General features: G+C 38.3%; 1 protein-coding gene and 1 long non-coding RNA gene across 4 annotated transcripts in view; both read left to right on the top strand.

Annotated features, from left to right (window-relative positions):
• Positions 1–20,659, top strand: part of LOC149080456 (uncharacterized) — a 1,573,269-nt gene that overhangs the window by 984,833 nt on the left and 567,777 nt on the right. For all 3 annotated transcript variants that reach the window (XM_089239569.1, XM_089239571.1, XM_089239572.1), the window contains one exon: positions 7,640–7,693. In XM_089239569.1, coding sequence (XP_089095695.1) covers positions 7,640–7,693 — 54 coding nt within the window. The remainder of the gene's footprint in view (positions 1–7,639; positions 7,694–20,659) is intronic.
• Positions 9,610–12,158, top strand: LOC149080457 (uncharacterized). The gene is made up of 3 exons (XR_016193585.1): positions 9,610–9,999; positions 11,784–11,903; positions 12,003–12,158. It is a non-coding gene; the product is annotated as an uncharacterized LOC149080457 (long non-coding RNA).

The raw sequence follows: 20,659 nt of genomic DNA, 5'->3' as shown, positions 1-20,659 counted from the left end.
TTTTTTTTACCACCAATGCGTCTGGTATTGAGTTCCATTGTGCGATAAATAAGGATAAAATATTTGTGGGATGTTTCTTATAGTCTAAACTCTGTCTTCTACTAACAGACATGCCACTAGTTATCTGCAATCTTCTTGAATAGATAATGTCCACACAATTCTGTAATGTGATTAGTTTAGGGATTATTTTGAAGCTTTACATTCCTCTGGTTTTCGTCATCTTCTCTTGATACATATTCTGTTTAAAACAGGAGTAGGTCGTAGAATATTTTGTCACTCAGATTCGTAAAATTTTATCGATTAATAAGTTTAATCCGATTTTTGCTGTCACAAAATGCCGTTGGTGAGGACATTTGGCGAAGTTGGTAATGGCAAATAGCATAAGTAGACAAAACTTTGCATCACAGGAAGTTTACTGTGTGAAGAAAGACGAATCTTCTTTCCATACCCGGTCGCTTTGTTTGGTCAGAGAAGAGGGCGTTGAAATACTTTGCTTTCTACCAGTTATCCGGTCATTGTCGAGAAAGGTTCTACAATGTGCAGTAGAAGAATAGGAGAAATAAATACGGGGGGTAAGAAATTTGTCTCGAAGAAGCTCTCCGAAATCCTAGGGTCCATAGATTTTCACCCCTCTGGTAGGTAAAGAGTTAAAGTTAGAATCCAGTTTCTTCTGTTTGTCAGGAGTTTTGCCGCTTTTCTTGGGATTGTTCGATTTAAAAGTTTGTTAGTGTTTTCCGACTCTCGTTGGCAATTTTCCCTGTTTGATTTGAGAAACTGTTTAGGCCCTTTAAGCCTCGAAGAGGTTGGGCCTTTTTCAATGGTGTTCTTCCGTTGATTCAATCGTTCAGAATTAACTTTCTTCGGTGATTGGCCTTGCCTAGGACCACAAATCAAGTCATTCTCATCGACTGATCCTAAATCCTCATTGACTAGATTTTCGTCATTATTTTTCAAGTTTTCCGATCTGCAAAATGGAGATATACCGAAAAATCTCGATGGAATGGCATCTGAGGGAACGGACGTCAACACTTGTAGGTTTGACTGATTATGATCTTCCAGATTTTGTGCAAAAATGTCATTAAGATCTGAGAGTTCTTTCTTCTCTTCTAGAGATAGTTCGTGAAAAATGTCCATTATAAGTTCATTTATCTCATCATCACGCTTGGGCGTTAACTGAAAATCCCTTGTCAGACCGACCATGCCGGATATGATGTCAGAAATTTGGATGATAGGGGAGTCAACTCTAACTCTAACATTTGTACCAGGGGTTTCTTTTTGAATGTCGGCTTGTTTTATCTCGAAGCAATCGTTTACAGGTGTCCAGTGAAGATCAGACTTTGTGGACACATCCCCTTGTGTGACACTAGTGTTCTCTCTAATGCTGCGCAGTGAAAGACCTAATTGATTGAAGTTAGACGAGTCCGAAGGTGAGGAGATGGTAATTTCATTGAAATCGCTCATACTATCGTTGTTATTCGCCAAGTCCAAAATGTCAAGATAATCTTTGCGATACTGGTCCAAGGAGTCCTGGATGTTACGCTGATTTGCATACGATCTAAGGTAGTATCTAGACTTGCGTCTCCACTGGGCAATGGGAACTTCAACACTGTCATCTGCGGAGTTAGAAGAAGAATTTTGAGGCAGTGGACTCATTATGATACGCAATAGATCACAGTAATACACAGGTCACGGTCACAAATCTTTGGTAGCCCCTGTATTTATGAAGCAAAGTCGTTTATCGAAAATATTTAATGCAATAGTATACTCTCATAGAGCATTAATTCGGTATCTGTCATAACACACATTCACAATCACTTCACTTAATAAAAAGACAGTAGTTTACTATCTTGAGGGGCGGCAGAAACAAGTTTTTCGTTGAGACGATTTAGTATCAAGTCTATATCAGTATTAACACTTGTTCAACGGGGGGGGGGGGGCATATCGTCCCGGTCGCAAGAAAAAAATAAAACTGTCCCGGAAAATATATTGTCCCGCACAATAATATGGGCTAAACACATTGTCCCGCACAATACACAACAATATGGCCTAAATATGATTAAATTCTCATTATCGATATACATTCGAACGTGGAAGAACCACGATGCATAAAGTAATGGCGTCCAATCCCTTCAAACATTCACAACATGGCAATCAATGGGTCCGAATACACAATTTGACTATTAAAATATGGCTAATTGTATGTATATATATTTTTCACATAATACTAGTGGCCCCAATAGATTGCTAGTAACAAATTAAAATATAAAATGTTAACAGTTACATACAGATACACACGGCGCCATAGTGGCGTTTCGGGGGAAATATTTGTGAGTTTTGAAAACGCCATCCTGAGAAAAATATTACTCAATCCTCTTCGAAAAGTTTACTATCGCAAAGTTTGCAATGTGACCGACAATTCATACACTGAAATAATATAGTTTGCCACGGAAACTTTTTCGCTGTACTAGATTGAAAAATTGCACATTACCGATCCTTTCCCATTGAAGGCCACGATGTTCACAAAACAGACAGAATCAAAGAATTTTCAATGAATCTCACGGAAATAATCCACCTTGATTCGCACATACACACACACAAGAACACAGGCGAAAACAATTATAAATATCATCCAAAACAATCGAAATTATATCGGATGGACGACTTCGATAAACACAACGAACGCGCGGTGCAACGTATTCGGAGCTTCTTTCGGAGCTAGCCCCCTCACATACCACGCAGCCTCGTCACTATAACAGCATCCCAATCGGGCAGCCATCCAAGTCCAGAGAGCTAGACGAAGTCCCAATTTTGAGTACCCGTCGTTATGAAATCTGAACAATACAGCAGATCGGAAACCGAAGTCCCTAGCTAGCACCATAGATTACTCCGAAATTAATTGCGCACGGGCTGCGAATGAAGATTTGCATGCGTTGCGGGGAGCGGATTCAAATCACGACTTGAAACCATTGATTTTCGGTTCACAGCAAGTCACCTTGCTGTGTGATGTATCTACTGGAGCATAGTGGAAGCGGCGAGTAAAGCGACGAATGAGAAGGAAGAGAAGCGAGAGCGGGACGAGAATATAGCTGCGAGCAAGGAACATGGCACACATAGTAGAGGCGTTTGATATAGCAGAGAGTGGCAATCAGCTTGGTTTTTTTAAATTAAAGAATGCTCAAAAATTCCATAATTATAAAAATCATTGCTCAGACATCAGTTTAGAAATAACAGTGTTGTGTGAATATCACTATTTTTAAATATAACTACGGAAATATTCCTCATATTTTCGTCGCTTTCCTCCCTACATCTTTTCCCGCGGCACTTGAGTGCGATCACTTCTCGAAAGAACAATGATATTTTCTACTAAATTTATGAGTAAAAAATTGAGAAAAAAAGTCAAGTTTATCAAAGCCCCCCCCCCCATCTTGAAGCTACACACAAATGAGCAGAGCGGCGAAAACAAAATATCTTGAATGCGCTGCTCTTATCGTTTGTCGCGGAGTTCCCGCTCTGTTGCGGTGCGAGCCACTATACGCAGGCACATTGGAGTGTGTTTGATTTCGCTGCTAGGATCTCTTCTGTCTCACTATGTGTTCAGCCTAAGACCGTTAGTGCCTACAACGTTTCGCAGCGCAATTTTCCACGCTGTGCATAACCTCTCTCACGCAGGCTCTAAACAAACTATCGCAATGATACGCAGTATCATCTAATGACTTCCAGATGAAGTTTGAAGTCATTAAATAAAGATTGCCAAGAATAATGCAAGTTTTGCATAAACCGCCAACGTTCCAAGGTCGGACGTCACGTTCGATCCCCTATCAGAAAGTTCGGTCTATCATCAGCACGATTCTCGCATGTCCATCTGGACATTGTGGAACATCTTCCTCAATGGAGGACAATCATGGAGGATTTCCTCGAAGGACAATCGCTAGGTATTGACGTTTACTGACTGTTCCAGTCGATAGCCAGAGGCCAAACTTGTGCCGAATCAAACAGCTGAAGCAGTTGTGTTCGGGTTTTCGCGAACTGGATAGCGCTCTTCGGCGTACCTGAATGGCTTACGACTAACTGAGGAGCCCAGTTTCAATCTGAACTATTCCAATCTCTTTCTAGATTGCTTGGTGTTGCAAGGATAAGCACAACATCGTATTATCCTTAAAGCATCGAGGATTTCATCGGGCACGAAAGCTGCCATAATGTGTTATGCGACCAAGCGATGGTCGGAGGTACTTCTTGCCACCTTGCTTGGAATGCGTTCCACTTTTAAACCAAATTTCGGTGCTACTCCGGCCGATATGGTATATGGTACCTCTTTAAGGTTACCTGGTGACTTTTCCACCTATCAAGTAAAAATATATTGCGTTCTGATTATGAGCAACATTTATAATAGAGTATGGTCAAGCTGTCGCTTTCCCAAGTCATTAAAAGAACAATGTGTTCGTTCACAAAGAACTGGCAAAATCTTCTCATGTATTTGTGCGCGTTGATGCAATTAAGCGTCTCTTGCAGCAGCCATACCGAGGACTTTACAAAGTTCTATTTAGAACTGATAAATTTGTCACATTATCTAATAATGATTCATCTAAATGCATTTCAATCGATAGGTTAAAACCGTTATTATGGTGAATTCAGTCAGTCTGGAGATATTTATGAATCTGATGTTTCACATACTCCTAGTAATACTCCAGCTCACATAGTTACGAGGTCTGGAAGAAGAGTTCGTTTCGTTGAACCTTAGCAGGCTTAACGTTCACCAAACTCATGGGGGGGGGGGGAGGGTATTGTGGGAATGCGACAGTGGCACTGGTTTAGTATGTCTAATAACGTGCCTGTGACTCCATTCTATAGATATTAGATGTATTGATCAGTTGTGATTGCTTTTTTGTTCCTTTAATAACATGTTTTTTAGTTTGTTATTTTTTTTTAAGTTTTTACGTTAAATAAACCAGTTTAAGTTTCCTGTAACAGTATGCCTCAGTAATTTATTCCCATGAACTCTCCATAATTAATGATGGTGGTGTGGTGGCACTCATACCCCCACCCTCTCAACATATATTATTCCCTATACACGTTCATTTTCTTCGATACAAATGTCTCTCCCTCCCTATTTAAAATTAATTTATTCGCATCTCTTATCTGAGACTGGTATAGAAAATTACTTTTGAACTGTACATATATTTTTATTATTTTTATTGTATTTTTTATCATTTTACCCAATGAATTAATTTTTGTGTACATATGTATAACATTTTTCTCCAGCTAGAGCTTACATGTCTTCTGCACTTTATATAGCTTTCATTTTCCCCCTGTGTTAACTGCTCAAAGCAACACGATCATAGTTGTCACAGTGATACATCTTATTTACCCCCTCGCCTTTTCGTTTTCTTTCCTATAATTGTTTTATATTTTATGCATCATTTATACTTCATATTAATCGATTTGTGTGCATTAAATATCAAGTATGAGAATTTCCTGGCTCCTCATACTGAATATATGAGTGGCTTCACATCAAAGACGGACATTCGCAACTTTCAGTAAGTGGATAAATAATGACTTTTCGTTGTGCAACTTCCATTGTATTATATCCTAATGATTTTTTTCGAAGCCAGAAATAACGTGCTTGTGTCCGTTATTGGAAGAAATAGATTTCACCACTCAAAAGAGTGAGAAAAATCCTATAGGAAACCAATGCTAACTCAATTTTGATTTGAGAAGTTATGAGAAGTTAAAAATGAGAAGTTATTGAAAAATTGTAAAAAGGAAAAATATGGATCAATGAGGAGGTCGTTCTCAAGGGGGAACCCCCCCCCCCCCCCACATTGCTCCAAACTGCAAAATTGTTTCTAATGATGGTAAGCCTAATAGGCATAAAATTACCATCAGTTCCCCGACATTTTTGCGATAAAGAAGCTTTGGAAGTCAAACAGCAAAAATGACAATATACAATTAGAATCAAAATATGAAATAACAAATGAGTTAAGAACACAAAAATATATATACACAAAGTGTGTTAAAAATTGAAAAATGAGAAATCTTTAAGAAAAACATACCAAGAGTAAGACTCTTTTTAAAGCGTGCCGCCTGAATTGACTATAAGAAGTGTGTGGGTGAAATTTTGAAACCCAGAAAAGAAGATGGAAATCCTTTGCCACTCAAGATATTTAAAAATTCAGAATATGCTTCTGAAAAATCCTTAGCATTATTGCAAGTTTTTTAATTCTTAAAGTTGTCCAAAAAATATATTTTTCAAAATTCTAATACTAATATTAGAATTGAAATTAGTCAGAAAATTGACTTTAAATTGAAATTCTTTCCTTTTGTCGAAAATACCGATAAAAGCTATGTTATTAGATAAGCAAATTTTAAGATCAAGTAAGTCCGTAGATAGGGGGGTTGTGATTGGTTTTCTTGAGTGTCAAATCCGTAGGGTAAATTTCACCGCTAAGATTAAGAAAATTCTCAAAATTAAAAATAATGAGATCATCGATATATCTAAAGCCCATGATTTTATGTTTAGTGAAAATTTTAGTTTCATGGAAATGTAGAAAAATATTTGCAAAAGCACTAGAGAAGCAAGTGCCCAGGTATACCTTTGATCTGATTAAATATATTTGTAAGTAATTTCGAAAATGCAAAACTTTACTAAATTATTCCAGGAGTTTTTTTCCAAGTTAATAATGCTTTTGTATTTCACAAATAAATTATCACAGATATTTATGATGTTTTTATGAGGAATATGGAATATTAGTAAATAAGTTTTCAAAATCAAAAGTTTCAATTCTCTCAATTTTTGCATTTTTTAAAAAATTGATCACTTTTTGATTATTTATTATATAATAAATGTGTCTTCATCCATCTCTATTTTAACAAGAATATTTTTTAGGATATTGAAAAAGGTTTTACCGCAATCACTATTATAGCAGTTGGTCCCACATGTGACAAATCGAAATTGAATAGGTTTTTTGTGAAACTTAATGTTGAGAAATAGATAAGGGTAACGGGATACGAAATTATTTATTTTAAGTTTTTTGAGAAAAGCACAATTTCTGTTGTTTATTTCTTTTAAACGTCTTTCTATTTTTGTGTAACTACAGGTGTTGTTATATTCATTAAGCAGTAAGTTCTTGTAATATAACTTGCAAATAATAGCAAAGTTATTGGCTGCTTTATCAACCACTGTGATAACAAATTTATCTTGAATATTTTTAATTTCTTCAAATAACTTTTTAAAGTTGCCGAAAATAAATAAATAAATAAATAAATAAATAAATAAATATATATATATATATATATATATATATATATATATATATATATATATATATATATATATAAATTCTGAGGCTATGTCCTGTACGGTGCGTGGTTCAAAACAAAACTGGATTCAAACCAGGATACGTCATCACATTTCTGCAATGTTCACAAACTCTCTGCAGATAACATACATGATTCTGAACAAATATAAAACAAGGTAAAAGGCTTTCCTCGTGCATACATCGAATAAATACAATTTTGTCTGCTTAAAGTACGTTCAATAATACGTTTATACCACCTCTATTCTACTACTACTTTTAATTTACACAACCTCGTACATGATTTTTTTTACCTCTCAGTACATCAATCACTTTTTCTTCTACAGGGAATCCAGGGTAATGTTGGTATTCCAGGAACATTGGGAGGAAACGGGCCGAAGGTGAGAAAATTGTGGAAAATGTTTTTGAGTAATGTGATTGAAAAACATTATTTGATGACTATTTTTTTCGAGTGAATGAAAGCATTGTTTCTAAAATTCTAAATTTACAATCTTTTTGTTAATCATCGTTTTTTTTCATTCCTTCAGTGTCATTCTGCTTCCCTGTCTTGGGCTTGGAATACGCATGCTGCTAACAAGGAAGAGATCCCAAGGTGTCGTCCTCAATAAATTATGAAAAAAATTAAGTACCAGTATAACACAAAACTCGTACTAGAAAGACAACTCCAAGGTTTTATTTTCTTTCTCATTCAGCTTTCCATGATCTCACCCAGAAACAAATGCAAAAAAAAAAAAAAAAAAAAAAAAAAAAAACATTAGCGGCAGAATGCAATTATTAAAGCCACAAAAAATTGTTAAAAATGACAACAGATGGCTACTCATCACCTCTTGCGCTTTTTTGCGATTTATATAAAAAGCTTCTTTTCACTCTCTTCTCCAGCTTCTCTCTTCCAGAGAATAGTTGTTTTTCTTCGTTTTCTCTTTGTGCTGTACCTGATCGTGTGTAGTTTGAATATGTCACTCTGACACTCTAGGGCTGCGGGAATTTTTAATTCATTCTCGGCCTCTATTAGCGTTAAAAATATCAATCTCTGCAATTTTTCGAGTGACACAACAATTGCGCCGAATTTTTTTATATTTTCGTGTATAGCCAAATAAAAAGGGATCAGTGGTAATTTTTCAGAACTTTTTGAAGACGTCACCTTGGGATCTTTACCTTGTAAGTATCACTAAACATGCCACTTTCGAGCACATGCAAATAATAAGGTTACTGTATTGGCAGCACTCCAGCAAATGTCACCAATAAGCTCATAGTTTGCATGTGCTCGAAAGTGACATGGTTTCGTGCTACTTAGTAGCATGCGTGTTGCAGGCCTAACCGACGCCATTCTCTTCATAAGCAAGTAGATAATTTTCAACGTCACATTTTCTTGTAGCACACCTCTCTTACGGTTTCCCGGTTACACGTGACCAAATTCACATTTCCACCTGTTCTTGTTTCAACTGGTAGGTATCGGAAGCACAGCCCTTCTTTTCACTTCTAAGATCCAGAAAACGGGACCTTCTACCTCCTATATTGAGCAGAGAGTGTTAAAAAATTTCTCAAGTTCTTTTGCCAACTCCGGTTGGGAATACAAAAACGATAGATTACTATAGGACATGAATGTTCCTTTCAGATCCTGTACGCACGAACATTAGCGAGTTTTATCTCTCTCTCTCCAATTTTCCATGTCATTTCTGGCCGAGAGCGTTTCTTGACGGTCGTGAAAGCCAGTTCCTTCCCACAAAACCCTTTGTGCCCTGAGTGACAAGCTGTAACTCCCCTTCTTATTCCGGTGTCCCTTTCCCTTCACAAGAGAATTATACTCGAGAATAGAGTGCGTACTTTATTGTGTCATTTCGGCAAGACCGCCTACAATTGTAAGTTGTTTATTCATTCTAAAAATGGCGGGAAAAAGGTTTCGTACTTGTCTGTTTAGAGTTTATTTTTTCCAGACGTATAGGAACGTCTGGCTATTTCCAAGAAACACAAGAGTGGAACACAAATTACACACACAATTCCCTTCACCTGGAAATAATTACACTGCTGGCCACCCAAATTGCAACACCAAGAAAGACAAGAGATATCGCAACAATATTTATTTTGTAGATAACATGTTGACCAAGCATCAAATGATTAAATTTATAGACTTCTGTGAAGTGTGGTTCCTGCCAAAATCAGTAGCCAGAGTAGCCGCCATTGTTGGAGATCACCGCTGCCACACGCCTCGGCATTGATTCAAAGAGACTTTGGATGTGTTCTTGGGGTACAGCAGACCAAGCAGCTTCCACGCGTTGCCAAAGTTGATCTGGGGGTGAACAATCCCGTTGTCCTTATAACCAGTTTTTTCCTTGTGTGCGCTGTTTTTCGTTATTTAACGAAAAAGGGAAAATTTCCGCACTCCCCGCTCGCCTTTCCCTAAATAAGGAAATTATTTTTTCCTTGTATAACAACAACGATAACGACAAAGAAGCCCCTCTCGTTAGCTCGTAACGACAACTTTTTCTCTGTAATGGCGGCGCGATGTGTGCTTGGATGGAAGATATATGTTCGATTCAAACAATTCTCCTTGTGTTTTTCCGCGCTATTAATGCTTGATACACGCATTTAATGTAAAAAAAATATGTTTAGGCTAAACGAAAAATACAGCCAGCTATGCGAGGAGCTTGAGCCAAAGACGAAGACAAGAGTTGCTGTTGAGTGGAAGGTAGGCTAACTTATGATATGAAATCAATTTTTTTTATTTTTCTTAACATGACATTTCACTCATTTTAAATGAATATTGATGCTTTATACATACTCGAGGCTTTGGAGAAAAAATCCTACCGACCGACCTCGTATAATATGTACTCACACGGCCGTAACTAGGATTTTTGCTCCCCCGGGCAAACATAATTTTGCCGCCTCTGCAACGTTGAAATTCGACAATTTTACAACGGTGTTTTTTGTTCCCACCTAAAATTGCCGCCCCCCTTTAAATTTTGCTGCCCGAGGCGATTGCCCCCCCCCCCCCCAGTTCCGGCTCTATGTACAGATAGGGAGATGATCATGTATGCAAGCTATATTCACAAATGTTAATTCGTTCATATATATATAAACATGTATCATGATAATGAATTATGTTTGGACTATATTGATAAGGTCACATTTTATATTTCTGTGTTAGCACATATTTTCGTGTCATCTAAAAAGTGTCGTAGACCAGCACCAACTATCTCTAGGAGATGCTGCATAGACCCCCGGGCCGAGTAATTTTTCTGAGGCCCTCCCCCCTCCTGAATTAGAAATACCTGACCAATTACATACTTCTGTCAAAAATTGCACGCAAATCCTCATTTGCACTACCAAACCACACATGCACCATGTCCACATTCTCTGCAGAACTTGTAATCATTAAATTACTGCAGCACTCTTAGTGATCGGTTGGTTGCAGACACAGATTGAAAAATGTTCAATATTATCAGTTATGTATTAACTCTTTCGATATACTGTACAGTACAATCAAAGATGCAGACATGAAAACATTGAGGGGGATGAAACTTGCTGGTAGTCCCGTATATATGTGACTCGAGCACATATGCAGGAGGGGGAAGATGTAGTGCATTGTCTTTTCAGAAATTATTTGGGGGGTTCAGTCCTCTTTCAAAATTTATTGGGGGGGGGGGCCTCAAATGGCCTCAGCCCCTTGGTTCCGGCACCTATGAATACAATATAATATGTCATTTGCATTAAACAATGTATTTAAAATTGGCTTGTACAATTTTGTTTCATGAACTTGTTCAAATCACTGGCGGAGAAGGATTTAAAGTTTGGGGTCCTTCAGATGATGTCCCCCATGAGATATACGCATAAAACATAATAAATTATAAAGAACGAATTCTTGATATTAATGGGTCTGTAGAGAAATTTCAGAAAATAATTGTCTGTACTACTGCGTCATATTAAGTAGGAACACTGTTACAAGTGTTCAATGTAGTTGTTCAAATTGTACAATTGACACTTGAGGGTAGGTTATTCATTAGTAATTGCTCCTAGGTGTATTTTTTCTCCTGTTTAACAAATATATATATACATAAAACAGACTACAACAGACAAATTGCCTAACGTGGTGGCTGAAATGTGTATGTATATATATATATATATCTGTCCACAGAACAGATTGACCCTTAATACAGTCATCATCGCTTTCAGTATCAAAAATAGATGGTAGTAAGTCGAGCATGAAACATGCATACCTTATATATTTCAATTAATTTGCTAAGGACACAAAAACTTATGTATACACATAACACTTTCCAAGGCATGTCAATTAGAAATTCCTCAGAACTATATCACTTGTATATGTGGTTCAGTAGTACTAGCAGTTTGTTGGCAAATTGTTTTAGTTGACAACTAACATATTTTATTCCATCACACCGCTGATACATTGAAATATGGTGCTATTATTTATATATTGGTACTTTGTTATATACTATTTGAAATGCTTATTAGGTTCTTGACCATTTGCTGAAACGAGAGTCGCAAAATGAAGACATTACATGCCTGTTGAAGATAAATTGGTGCTCATGAAGTGTACTTATGTACCGATGGATTAAACCATAGATACCGCAGGTAAGTTGAATCTTTTTCATTTTTATCTTTGGAATTTTTTATGGCGTGCACAAAGTTCAATACTCAAAACTATCATACAATTTACCCTTTTCATTTCAGGTAAGAATGTTGAATGCAATGACACAAGTTATGGCTTACGAGTGTAAAACTAGAAATTTTTGTTTCTCAAGCAACTCATTTAACCAGCACCTATATGTATATTCATACACAGCCGCAATCATACATGTGTATGAAATACTGTTCACACATTTATCTAATAAATTTATCCATGATCATAAGCAAAAAATGCGTGTTTTCTTTGTGATTATAATTAGAAAAAATGTTTATGAATGTTACATTTTTGTACTACAATAAATTTGAGAATTAGTTGCATAGAAAACAGTTTTCTATGCAAAGATTTAAACAGCTCAGTGGAATGAAGTGTTGATTTTTATTTATCTGAACCAGAGTTATATAATTTATTTTTGATTAAATGCAGCTGAAATCACAAAACGAATAATAACCTTCCCATTTAGAATGACTTATTTTTGTCGACTCATCAAAATTTTCTGTCCAAAGCGTTTCCCTGCTTAGTTTCTCATGAGTGTTTCTTGAAAAACAAGCGGGATTCACTGCAGTTGATAAAAAATTTAATAAAACGATTGGAAAGAAATTAAAATTTTATTGCGAGATATGGTTAATGACATGGTTCTAGTAATATCGAAATATATAGTATCAAATAATATTTGCCGAACATGTATATGGGGCAAATAGCTACAGTTCCAACATGTCAAGACCTGATGGAAGAATAAGAAATCTCAATACATTTTCCTAAGTGAGAATCGTTATAACATTAAAACATGAGCGTTAAATTCATAGAGCTGGAAAATCAATATTTTTCCCCCATGATTGAACATGATACTTGCTGTATTAACCTCTATGATGTAATGTCTTGAGAAATTAAAATTATCTTTCAGAAAAATTGTAATTTATATAAAATTTCTATTAAAAAAACTTGAATTGTCTCTAAAACAAATTTATATGTCCAGTAAGAAAATTATTAAAATATCTTAAAATTATAAAAAAAAGAAAAACATTACGCGAAATTAAAGTAAATAAAGCAATCGTTGCCACAAATGTTGACGAAATATTGATTTTTAATACGTAGTAGTAGTTTTAAACTTTTTGCTTTACGTTGATTGCTTGAATAGTGAGCTGAACCGTAGAAAAGAACGAATGAACCGAAAGACCGGTTTTTTCCTCCGCAACCCGTCACGTGATCCTAAAGACAATGCTCAACGCAAAGGGGAGAGTGCCGCTTAAGGAATTTTCCTTAGCACGTTCCTTACGATAGTTCCTTATCTAACGACAAGCGCGGAACGGGCGTTATATAAGGAAAGTGGGATTGTTCACCCCCTGGTGTGGCAGCTGGGGATGTAATCTGGGTCAATCGTTGAGCAACCATGGACCACATGTTTTCTATCGGCGAAAGATCCGGAGAGCGAGCTGGCCAGGGAAGCAATCAATCTGGCGATTGACGAAGAACCTTTGGACAATGCGTGCCACGTGTGGTCGCGCGTTATCCTGTTGAAATATGGCTGTGGGCAAGCCCTGAAGGTAAGGAAGGACAACTGGCTCCAACACCTCGGAGATGTAGCGCTGGCTTTTTAAAGTACCGGCAATGCGTACTAGAGGAGTGCGAGAGTGATATCCAATACCGCCCCATACCATAATATCCGGTGCAGGACCAGTGTGGCGGTGCATAACGCAGCTGTTCAGCATCCTCTCTCCACGGTGTCTCCAGACTCGAATCCGACCATCGTGGTGTTGCAGACTGAAGCGTGACTCGTCAGTAAAGACAATTTCATTCCATTGTGCCGTCCACATCCTTCTTTCATCGCACCATTGGCGGCGGAAACGTCTGTGGTTCTGCGTCAAGGGTAGACGAAGCAATGGACGTCTTGCGGACAGACCACTCTGCTGTAAACGGCGTCGAATGGTACGCGCAGACACTGGATGATGCGGTACAGACTGAATCGGCTGTGCTATGGTTCGTGATGTGGCTGAGCGATCCGTCACTGCCATACGCACAATACGCCTGTCATCACGTGAAGTGGTGCACTGGGGTGGATGCGATCGAACACGTCGGTCCGTCGTACCCTCCTGCATCACATATCCGCATTACAGTTGTTTGGTTTCGTCCAACACGACTACCGATTTCCCTGAAAGATAATCCACAATCTCGGTAGGCCACTATCCTTCCTCTGGCGAACTCGGATACTTGATCAAAAGATGATCGCTGTTTTCTACGAGGCATAATTGATCGTTTTTTTGAAAAAAACACAAGAAAAACACAATTGCCGTACTTGAAATCGTCGAAATCTCCAAGCCTTAAATAGCGCTTTGAAGTGGCGCCACAGGCGCGCGTGATGTGCGTCTGCGCTGAAATTCTAATCATTTGCATATCTCACCTCCGCTAATGCATGCTTCCTTCAGGGTGTTGCATTTACGGTGGCCAGCAGTGTATTTCAAGTACCTACAGCCCTCCATATGCCGCGCTTCTCTTCATTTCTTCCTAGTTTTCCTTTTTCTCACTCGGATATGATCGACAAAATCATTTTTTACTGTCACGATCCTACGACAATAATACACGAGTATGTTAAAGACAACTAAATTATGTGGGGGGGGGCTAAAATTTATATTCGGTCAGTAATATAATCACACGATCATTGTAGTGCTATTTGTTGATTGATATGCGTCAAATTCTCAGTAGGGTTACTTCCCGTTATTTCTCTGTTTGGAACCTGAAAACTCAACCCGTGAAATATCAAAGTCACAGGTGTGAATGATTTCGGAAATTTTTGAGTGTGAGAGACGACACGAGAAAGCTAAATTGATATGTTTTAAATGAGCGGAGAAAATTTATCTATTTTGGTCAATTGTAATCCTCACTCACAAATAATATCTTCCAGCAATCAAAATATGACCCATCAATCATGTGACCCTTCCATCAAACACTTGCGATTATTCTCAATACGAAAACTTTATATAGAAAATTTCAGATAAGAACAATTTACGAATTTTTGAATGATATCTAGAATTACGTGTGTGCGTTCAACAATATACATACATAAACAATTTTTAAAAATTGTGTAACCGTCTTTTCGTCAGAAGCATTTCAAGACGTTCAAATTTTCTTTGTAATTTCTGGGAAAGCCAGTGTGAAAGCCAGTTCCTCCCCCCCAAAACCCTTTGTGCTCTAAGTGACAAGCTGTAACTCCCCTTCTCATTCAGGCGACCCTTTTGGGCTACTTCACAAGAGCAGAAAATTATACTCGAGAAAAGAGTACTTATTTTATTGTGTCCTTTCAACACAAGACCACCGTGCTTATGTTCAAGTACCGCAAACAACAGGCTATAGACATTCCCAAGCCATAAATACAATACAATGGCTTCGGTAGAATGCTACATACTTCGGCATCGTTCACGAGATGCTCAGTTTTGTTGATTGACAAGTACAATTGTAAGTTGTTTAGGGCCGTATTCACCGACATGGTTTAAACCTGTAGTTACAATTTTTGGATAAGAGATCAACATAGATTGGTTAAAACCCTGAATTTAACCAATCCGTGTTGATCTCTCATCAAAAAATTGTGACTATAGTTTAACACGTCGGTTAATACTCGTACCGTCTTATTCAGTCTTAAAATGGCGGGAAAAAGGTTTTGTACTTGTCTGTTTAGAGTTTATTTTTTCCAGACGCGTAGGAACTTCTGGGTATTTCCAAGAAACACAAGAGTAGAACACAAATTACACACAATTCCCTTCAAGGAAAAATAATTATTTCAAGCAGCTGCAGCCCTCCATATGCCGGGCTTCTCTTCATTTTTTCCTAGTTTTCCTCTTTCTCCCTCGGATATGATCGACAAAATCATTTTTACTGTCACGATCCTACGACAATAATACACGAGTATGTTAAAGACAACTAAATTATGTGGGGGGGGGGCAAAAATTTATATTCGGTCAGTAATACGATCATTGTAGTGCTATTAAAATTTTTTTATCCGACACCAGAGTCAAGACTATTTATGAATTGTGAAATTATAAATTTCGCGGCTCCATCTTCATGCATGTACTGTCATATATATATATATATTCACGCAAACAATATAAGAAATTCCAAAAGTAATAAAAATTTGTACAAAGAGAAAAGAGAAAAATAGAAGGCCTACAGCACAAAAAAAGTACAATGGTACCCGAGTTTTGACCTTACATATAGAGTTTCATTGATTCCATCTCCCCTACGCTCCAGAAAATTTATATTACAGTTGTTTGTAGGATATCAGTTCAGTATCAGCTGGCTATTTTTTTTTTTTTTCTACTCCGCCGATTGTATTTGAGGAACGGGGGAAAAAAATCATAGCGTTTGAATTTGCAAAATCCGCATAATTGTTAAGAATATACAAACGCCACCTCCTTGATGGTTGACACAATGTAAGTAGATAAATAATGTATCGCCGGAACTACACTATAAAAGTTTGATAACAGCTTCTTTTGCAAAACTTTAAAAAAACCAATCAATAAGCGTATCGGTTACTTTCACTCAAACGTAACCGATGCTCTTATTGGTGGAATTTTTATAGATTTACTAAAGAATTTTTATCAAACTTTCACGGAGTAATCTCGGCTTAATTTACGTGGCAGCAAATGCGATCATTTTCATCAACCAAAAACCAAAGCTGCGAATCCCAAACGGAAAGCAATGGTAATGCAAGTGTAACCGGTGAGAACTCATTTCTACATGCCAATGTGTAATTTTAATATCAATTAATAATAATTAATTTTTATGAGTTTTATTTTGATTATTAATTCTGACTTACTAATTTTGTTTAAATTGCTCATGTTTATGAGATTAAAGTCGAGGAAGTTTTCTGGGATCGGATCACTTTGATTCTATATTTTTCGGGATTGAAAGAGAAAAGTTAAACCTTAGTTATGAAAGTGCTGGATCTCGAAATATTAAAAAATATCATTAAATCATCATCGTTTCAGAAAAGTTCCCGTGAACTCATTTTAAGTCAAAGGCGTATACGGTCAAAGAGGGGTGTATTCACATCAATTTTTTTTCTTCCGAGGAGACGGTTAATTTCTACTGAAAAAAAAAACCGCCTGAGGTTTAACTATCCCCCTTTCGTCAGGCCTTGCAGGAAAGTCCTGACTCAGCTGTAGGGCCCGATGCCATTCATTATTCCATGATTCAGCATCTCTTACCAGAATCACTGTCACATTTACTCATATTATTTAATCGGATCTGGGTCAGTCATTCATTTCCTGACACCTGGCGAGCAGCCATTGTTCTTGCATTCCCGAAGCCTGGCAAAAATCCTCAGCAACCTAATAGTTACAGACCTATTGCTTTGACCAGTTGTCTATTTAAGCTCATGGAACGCATGGTCAACTATCGCCTTATGCACTACCTTGAGGTTAACAATATTTTATCCCAACATCAAAGCGGCTTTAGACGGTTCAGGTCCACAACATGCAATCTGTTACGCCTTGAGACATCAATAATACAAGCATTTGTGAAGAGGGAGCATATGCTAGCCATATTTTTCGACATAGAAAAGGCCTACGACCGTACTTGGAGGCACGGAATTCTTTCCGACCTCTATAATAGTGGCTTGCGGGGCAACCTGCCCATTTTCATTAAGAGCTTTCTTGCTCGCCGCATTTTCCAGGTACGGATCGGAAGCACATTATCAGCTCCCCAAATTCAAGAACAAGGTGTACCTCAAGGTAGCATTTTAAGTGTAACACTTTTTATTTTAAGACTCAACGGGGTGTTAAATCAACTCCCGTTGTCTGTCACTGGCGCACTCTACGTGGATGATCTGTTGATATCTTACCAATCAGTGAATATGAGGTCAGCCGAGAGACAATTGCAAACCACACTCAACAAGATCAGCAAGTGGGCTCATAATAACGGCTTTTCTTTCTCCGCTGACAAGACTGTTGCTATGCACTTTTGCCGGCGTCGAGACCTACACGATGACCCACAGTTGTTTCTCAATAACAATCTAATACCTATTGTAGAAAACACTAAATTCGTCGGCATCACATTCGACAAGAAGCTCACTTTCAAACCTCATATTGCCCAATTAAGAGCGCGTTGCATAAAGACGATGAACCTCTTGAAGGTCATCTCTTCTACATCGTGGGGAGCAGACCGTAAGTCGCTCCTCTACTTATATAAAGCTCTTGTAAGATCGAAGCTCGACTACGGCTCCATTGTATACGGGTCGGCACCTCGGAGCTATCTGAGTGTGCTCGACCCAGTCCACCATCTCGCCCTGCGGATCTGCTCTGGAGCTTTCCGGACGTCTCCAATGGAGAGTCTGTATGTCGAATGCAACGAGCCCTCACTGACATCAAGACGCCAGCAACTTTCCTTGAAATATTATATCAAGATGGAATTTTTCCAGATCATCCACTTCATAATGCCATTTTTAATCCCTCATTTCATAGACTTTTTGTTGCTCGCTCTTCACGTGTATCGTCATTCGGTCTTCGTATGAGGGCTTTTATGGAGGAACTAAAATTAGACATCAGTCGTGTGGCACCAGTTGCTTGGCAACTGGCACCATGGGAGCAGTCTCTGCCAGATGTCTCTCTTTCATTATCATCATACCCTAGAGCAGTGTTTCCCAAAGTGGGCAATATCGCCCCCTGGTGGGCGATGGAATGGTCCAAGGGGGCGATTGAACCTACTGATTTAACATAGGATCCTAAGGGTTTACTTGAGTTGGGGGGCGATGAGAGGAAAAAATTTCTGATGAAGGGGGTGATGGAACAATAAGTTTGGGAGACTATGCCCTAGAGCCACCACAGCAGATGTCATATATTGACAGATATTCTTTAGGAAAAAAGGTAGGTACAACAGGTACTTCTCCATATATACCGACGGCTCTAAGAGCCCTGGGCATGTCGGTTGTGCCTACATCTGTTGTGAGGAGACATCTTTCAAACTTCCCGACACATTCTCTATTTATTCGGCAGAGCTGTACGCAATCCTTCAGGCTGTACGTCATATACGACGCAAACGCCACCGACGATGCATCATTTATAGCGACTCTCTCAGCACATTGCAATCACTGTGTTCCTTCAGATTTCACACTCATCCTTTTATTCATGCCATTTTTTATGAATTACATTACCTCATCCATCACGGTACCACAGTTAAATTTTACTGGGTACCAGGTCATGTTGGAATACCGGGCAATGAAAAAGCAGACAACGCAGCTCGAACAACAACTAACATCGATAATAGCCTTTTGGTTCCTGCCAGTGACCACTTCTCAATCCTCCGAGAAGTGATGCATCGCCGCTGGCAGGATCATTGGAACAATCAGATAAATAACAAATTATTTGCCATCAAGCCCACACTTGGCCATTGGCGTTCGAGCTGCAGAACTAACCGAAAGGAGGAAGTTCTGCTTGCCCGGTTGCGTATAGGACACAGTCGCCTCACACAATCATATTTGTTATTGCGAGAGAGTCAACCAGAGTGCCCTCATTGTCAAAGTCCATTGACCATTGCTCATGCTTTTACTTGTTCACATCACCGTCATCATTTTACGACCGCTTTTGGTCATAGTCATCTTTCACTTCATAACATTTTAAATGACAATAGCGATGCATCTCGCATTTTTAAATTCATCAAGGCCATTGGTTTTTATAACAAATTATAGTTTTACAATTCATGTCATTGTTTTACGTTTCATGCTGCTTTTTATCAAGCGCCTTTTTAATTTTTCGACATGACAAAAGGACAATCTTTTTTATAATCATGTGTTTTGGCGCAGTTTGACCAAACTGGTCCTTGCGCCAATAAACCTAAAATCCAATCCAATCCAAATTCAAGAATGGAGTATGTTTATTTTACCCGAGTGTTTTTTTTTTTTTCACAAAACCTGTTACAGGTATGTACGAGCAGTAGCGTGAGCAGCATTCTTTGGGTGGGGGGGGGTCATCTTTTCTTCCCTCCAAGTGGGGGTTCGTTTTTTTACTGCAAAAAATATATAAAGTGGTGCGTCTGAAACTCCAAGTTTTTTATCATAAAATTTTTATCTGAAAGAGAAATGAAAAGTTAATGAACGACATAACATAACTCTAAAGCCCCGTTCACGTGTGCAAGATTGGGGGTCGCTTTGGTGATAATTACTGGCATGGCAATTTTTTTCCCCCCGTAGGGAAAAAAAAGTGGGAGAGAAGCTCATCAAAAAAGCCCATCTTTCTTGGGGTGGATTGGTGGTCGACACCGACCTTCTCTCCCATAATCCTTTGCGTCGCGAAAACTACTGTAAGTTCCTTCTTCAGTCATCCTGAATCAACCACTTCCGTTCAACCCACATAACCAGTGACGACTTCCGGAAAGAAGAGCGGGATTACCGGCATAAACTAAACGTCATGTGAATGGTTTACAGCGAAAATCCCCGTTACCGGGAACTTCCCGGGATGTTTTATTGCACATGTGAACGGTGCTTGAGTGCAAGTTCTTTTCTACTAGTTTTTAGAGTCAATTTTCATCTCAAGCCCCGTTTACATGTACAAGATTGGGGGTAGCTTTGGTAATTATTACCTGCATGGCAACTTTTTTTTCCTTATGGGGAAAAAAAAGGTGGGACGGAGATTCGTCAAAAGAGTCCCATTTTTGTTGCGGAATAATAGTGGGTGACTTCGACCTTATCTCCCATAATCGTTTGTGCCACGAAAATTAC

This window comes from Pholcus phalangioides, unplaced genomic scaffold (assembly GCF_987345545.1).
Source record: "Pholcus phalangioides strain wild (caught in Gottingen) unplaced genomic scaffold, Ppha-v1.0 ptg000011l_1, whole genome shotgun sequence".
Taxonomy (NCBI): domain Eukaryota; kingdom Metazoa; phylum Arthropoda; class Arachnida; order Araneae; family Pholcidae; genus Pholcus; species Pholcus phalangioides.
Note: the sequence above shows the minus strand (reverse complement) of the source record. Positions and strands in the feature narration are given on the sequence as shown.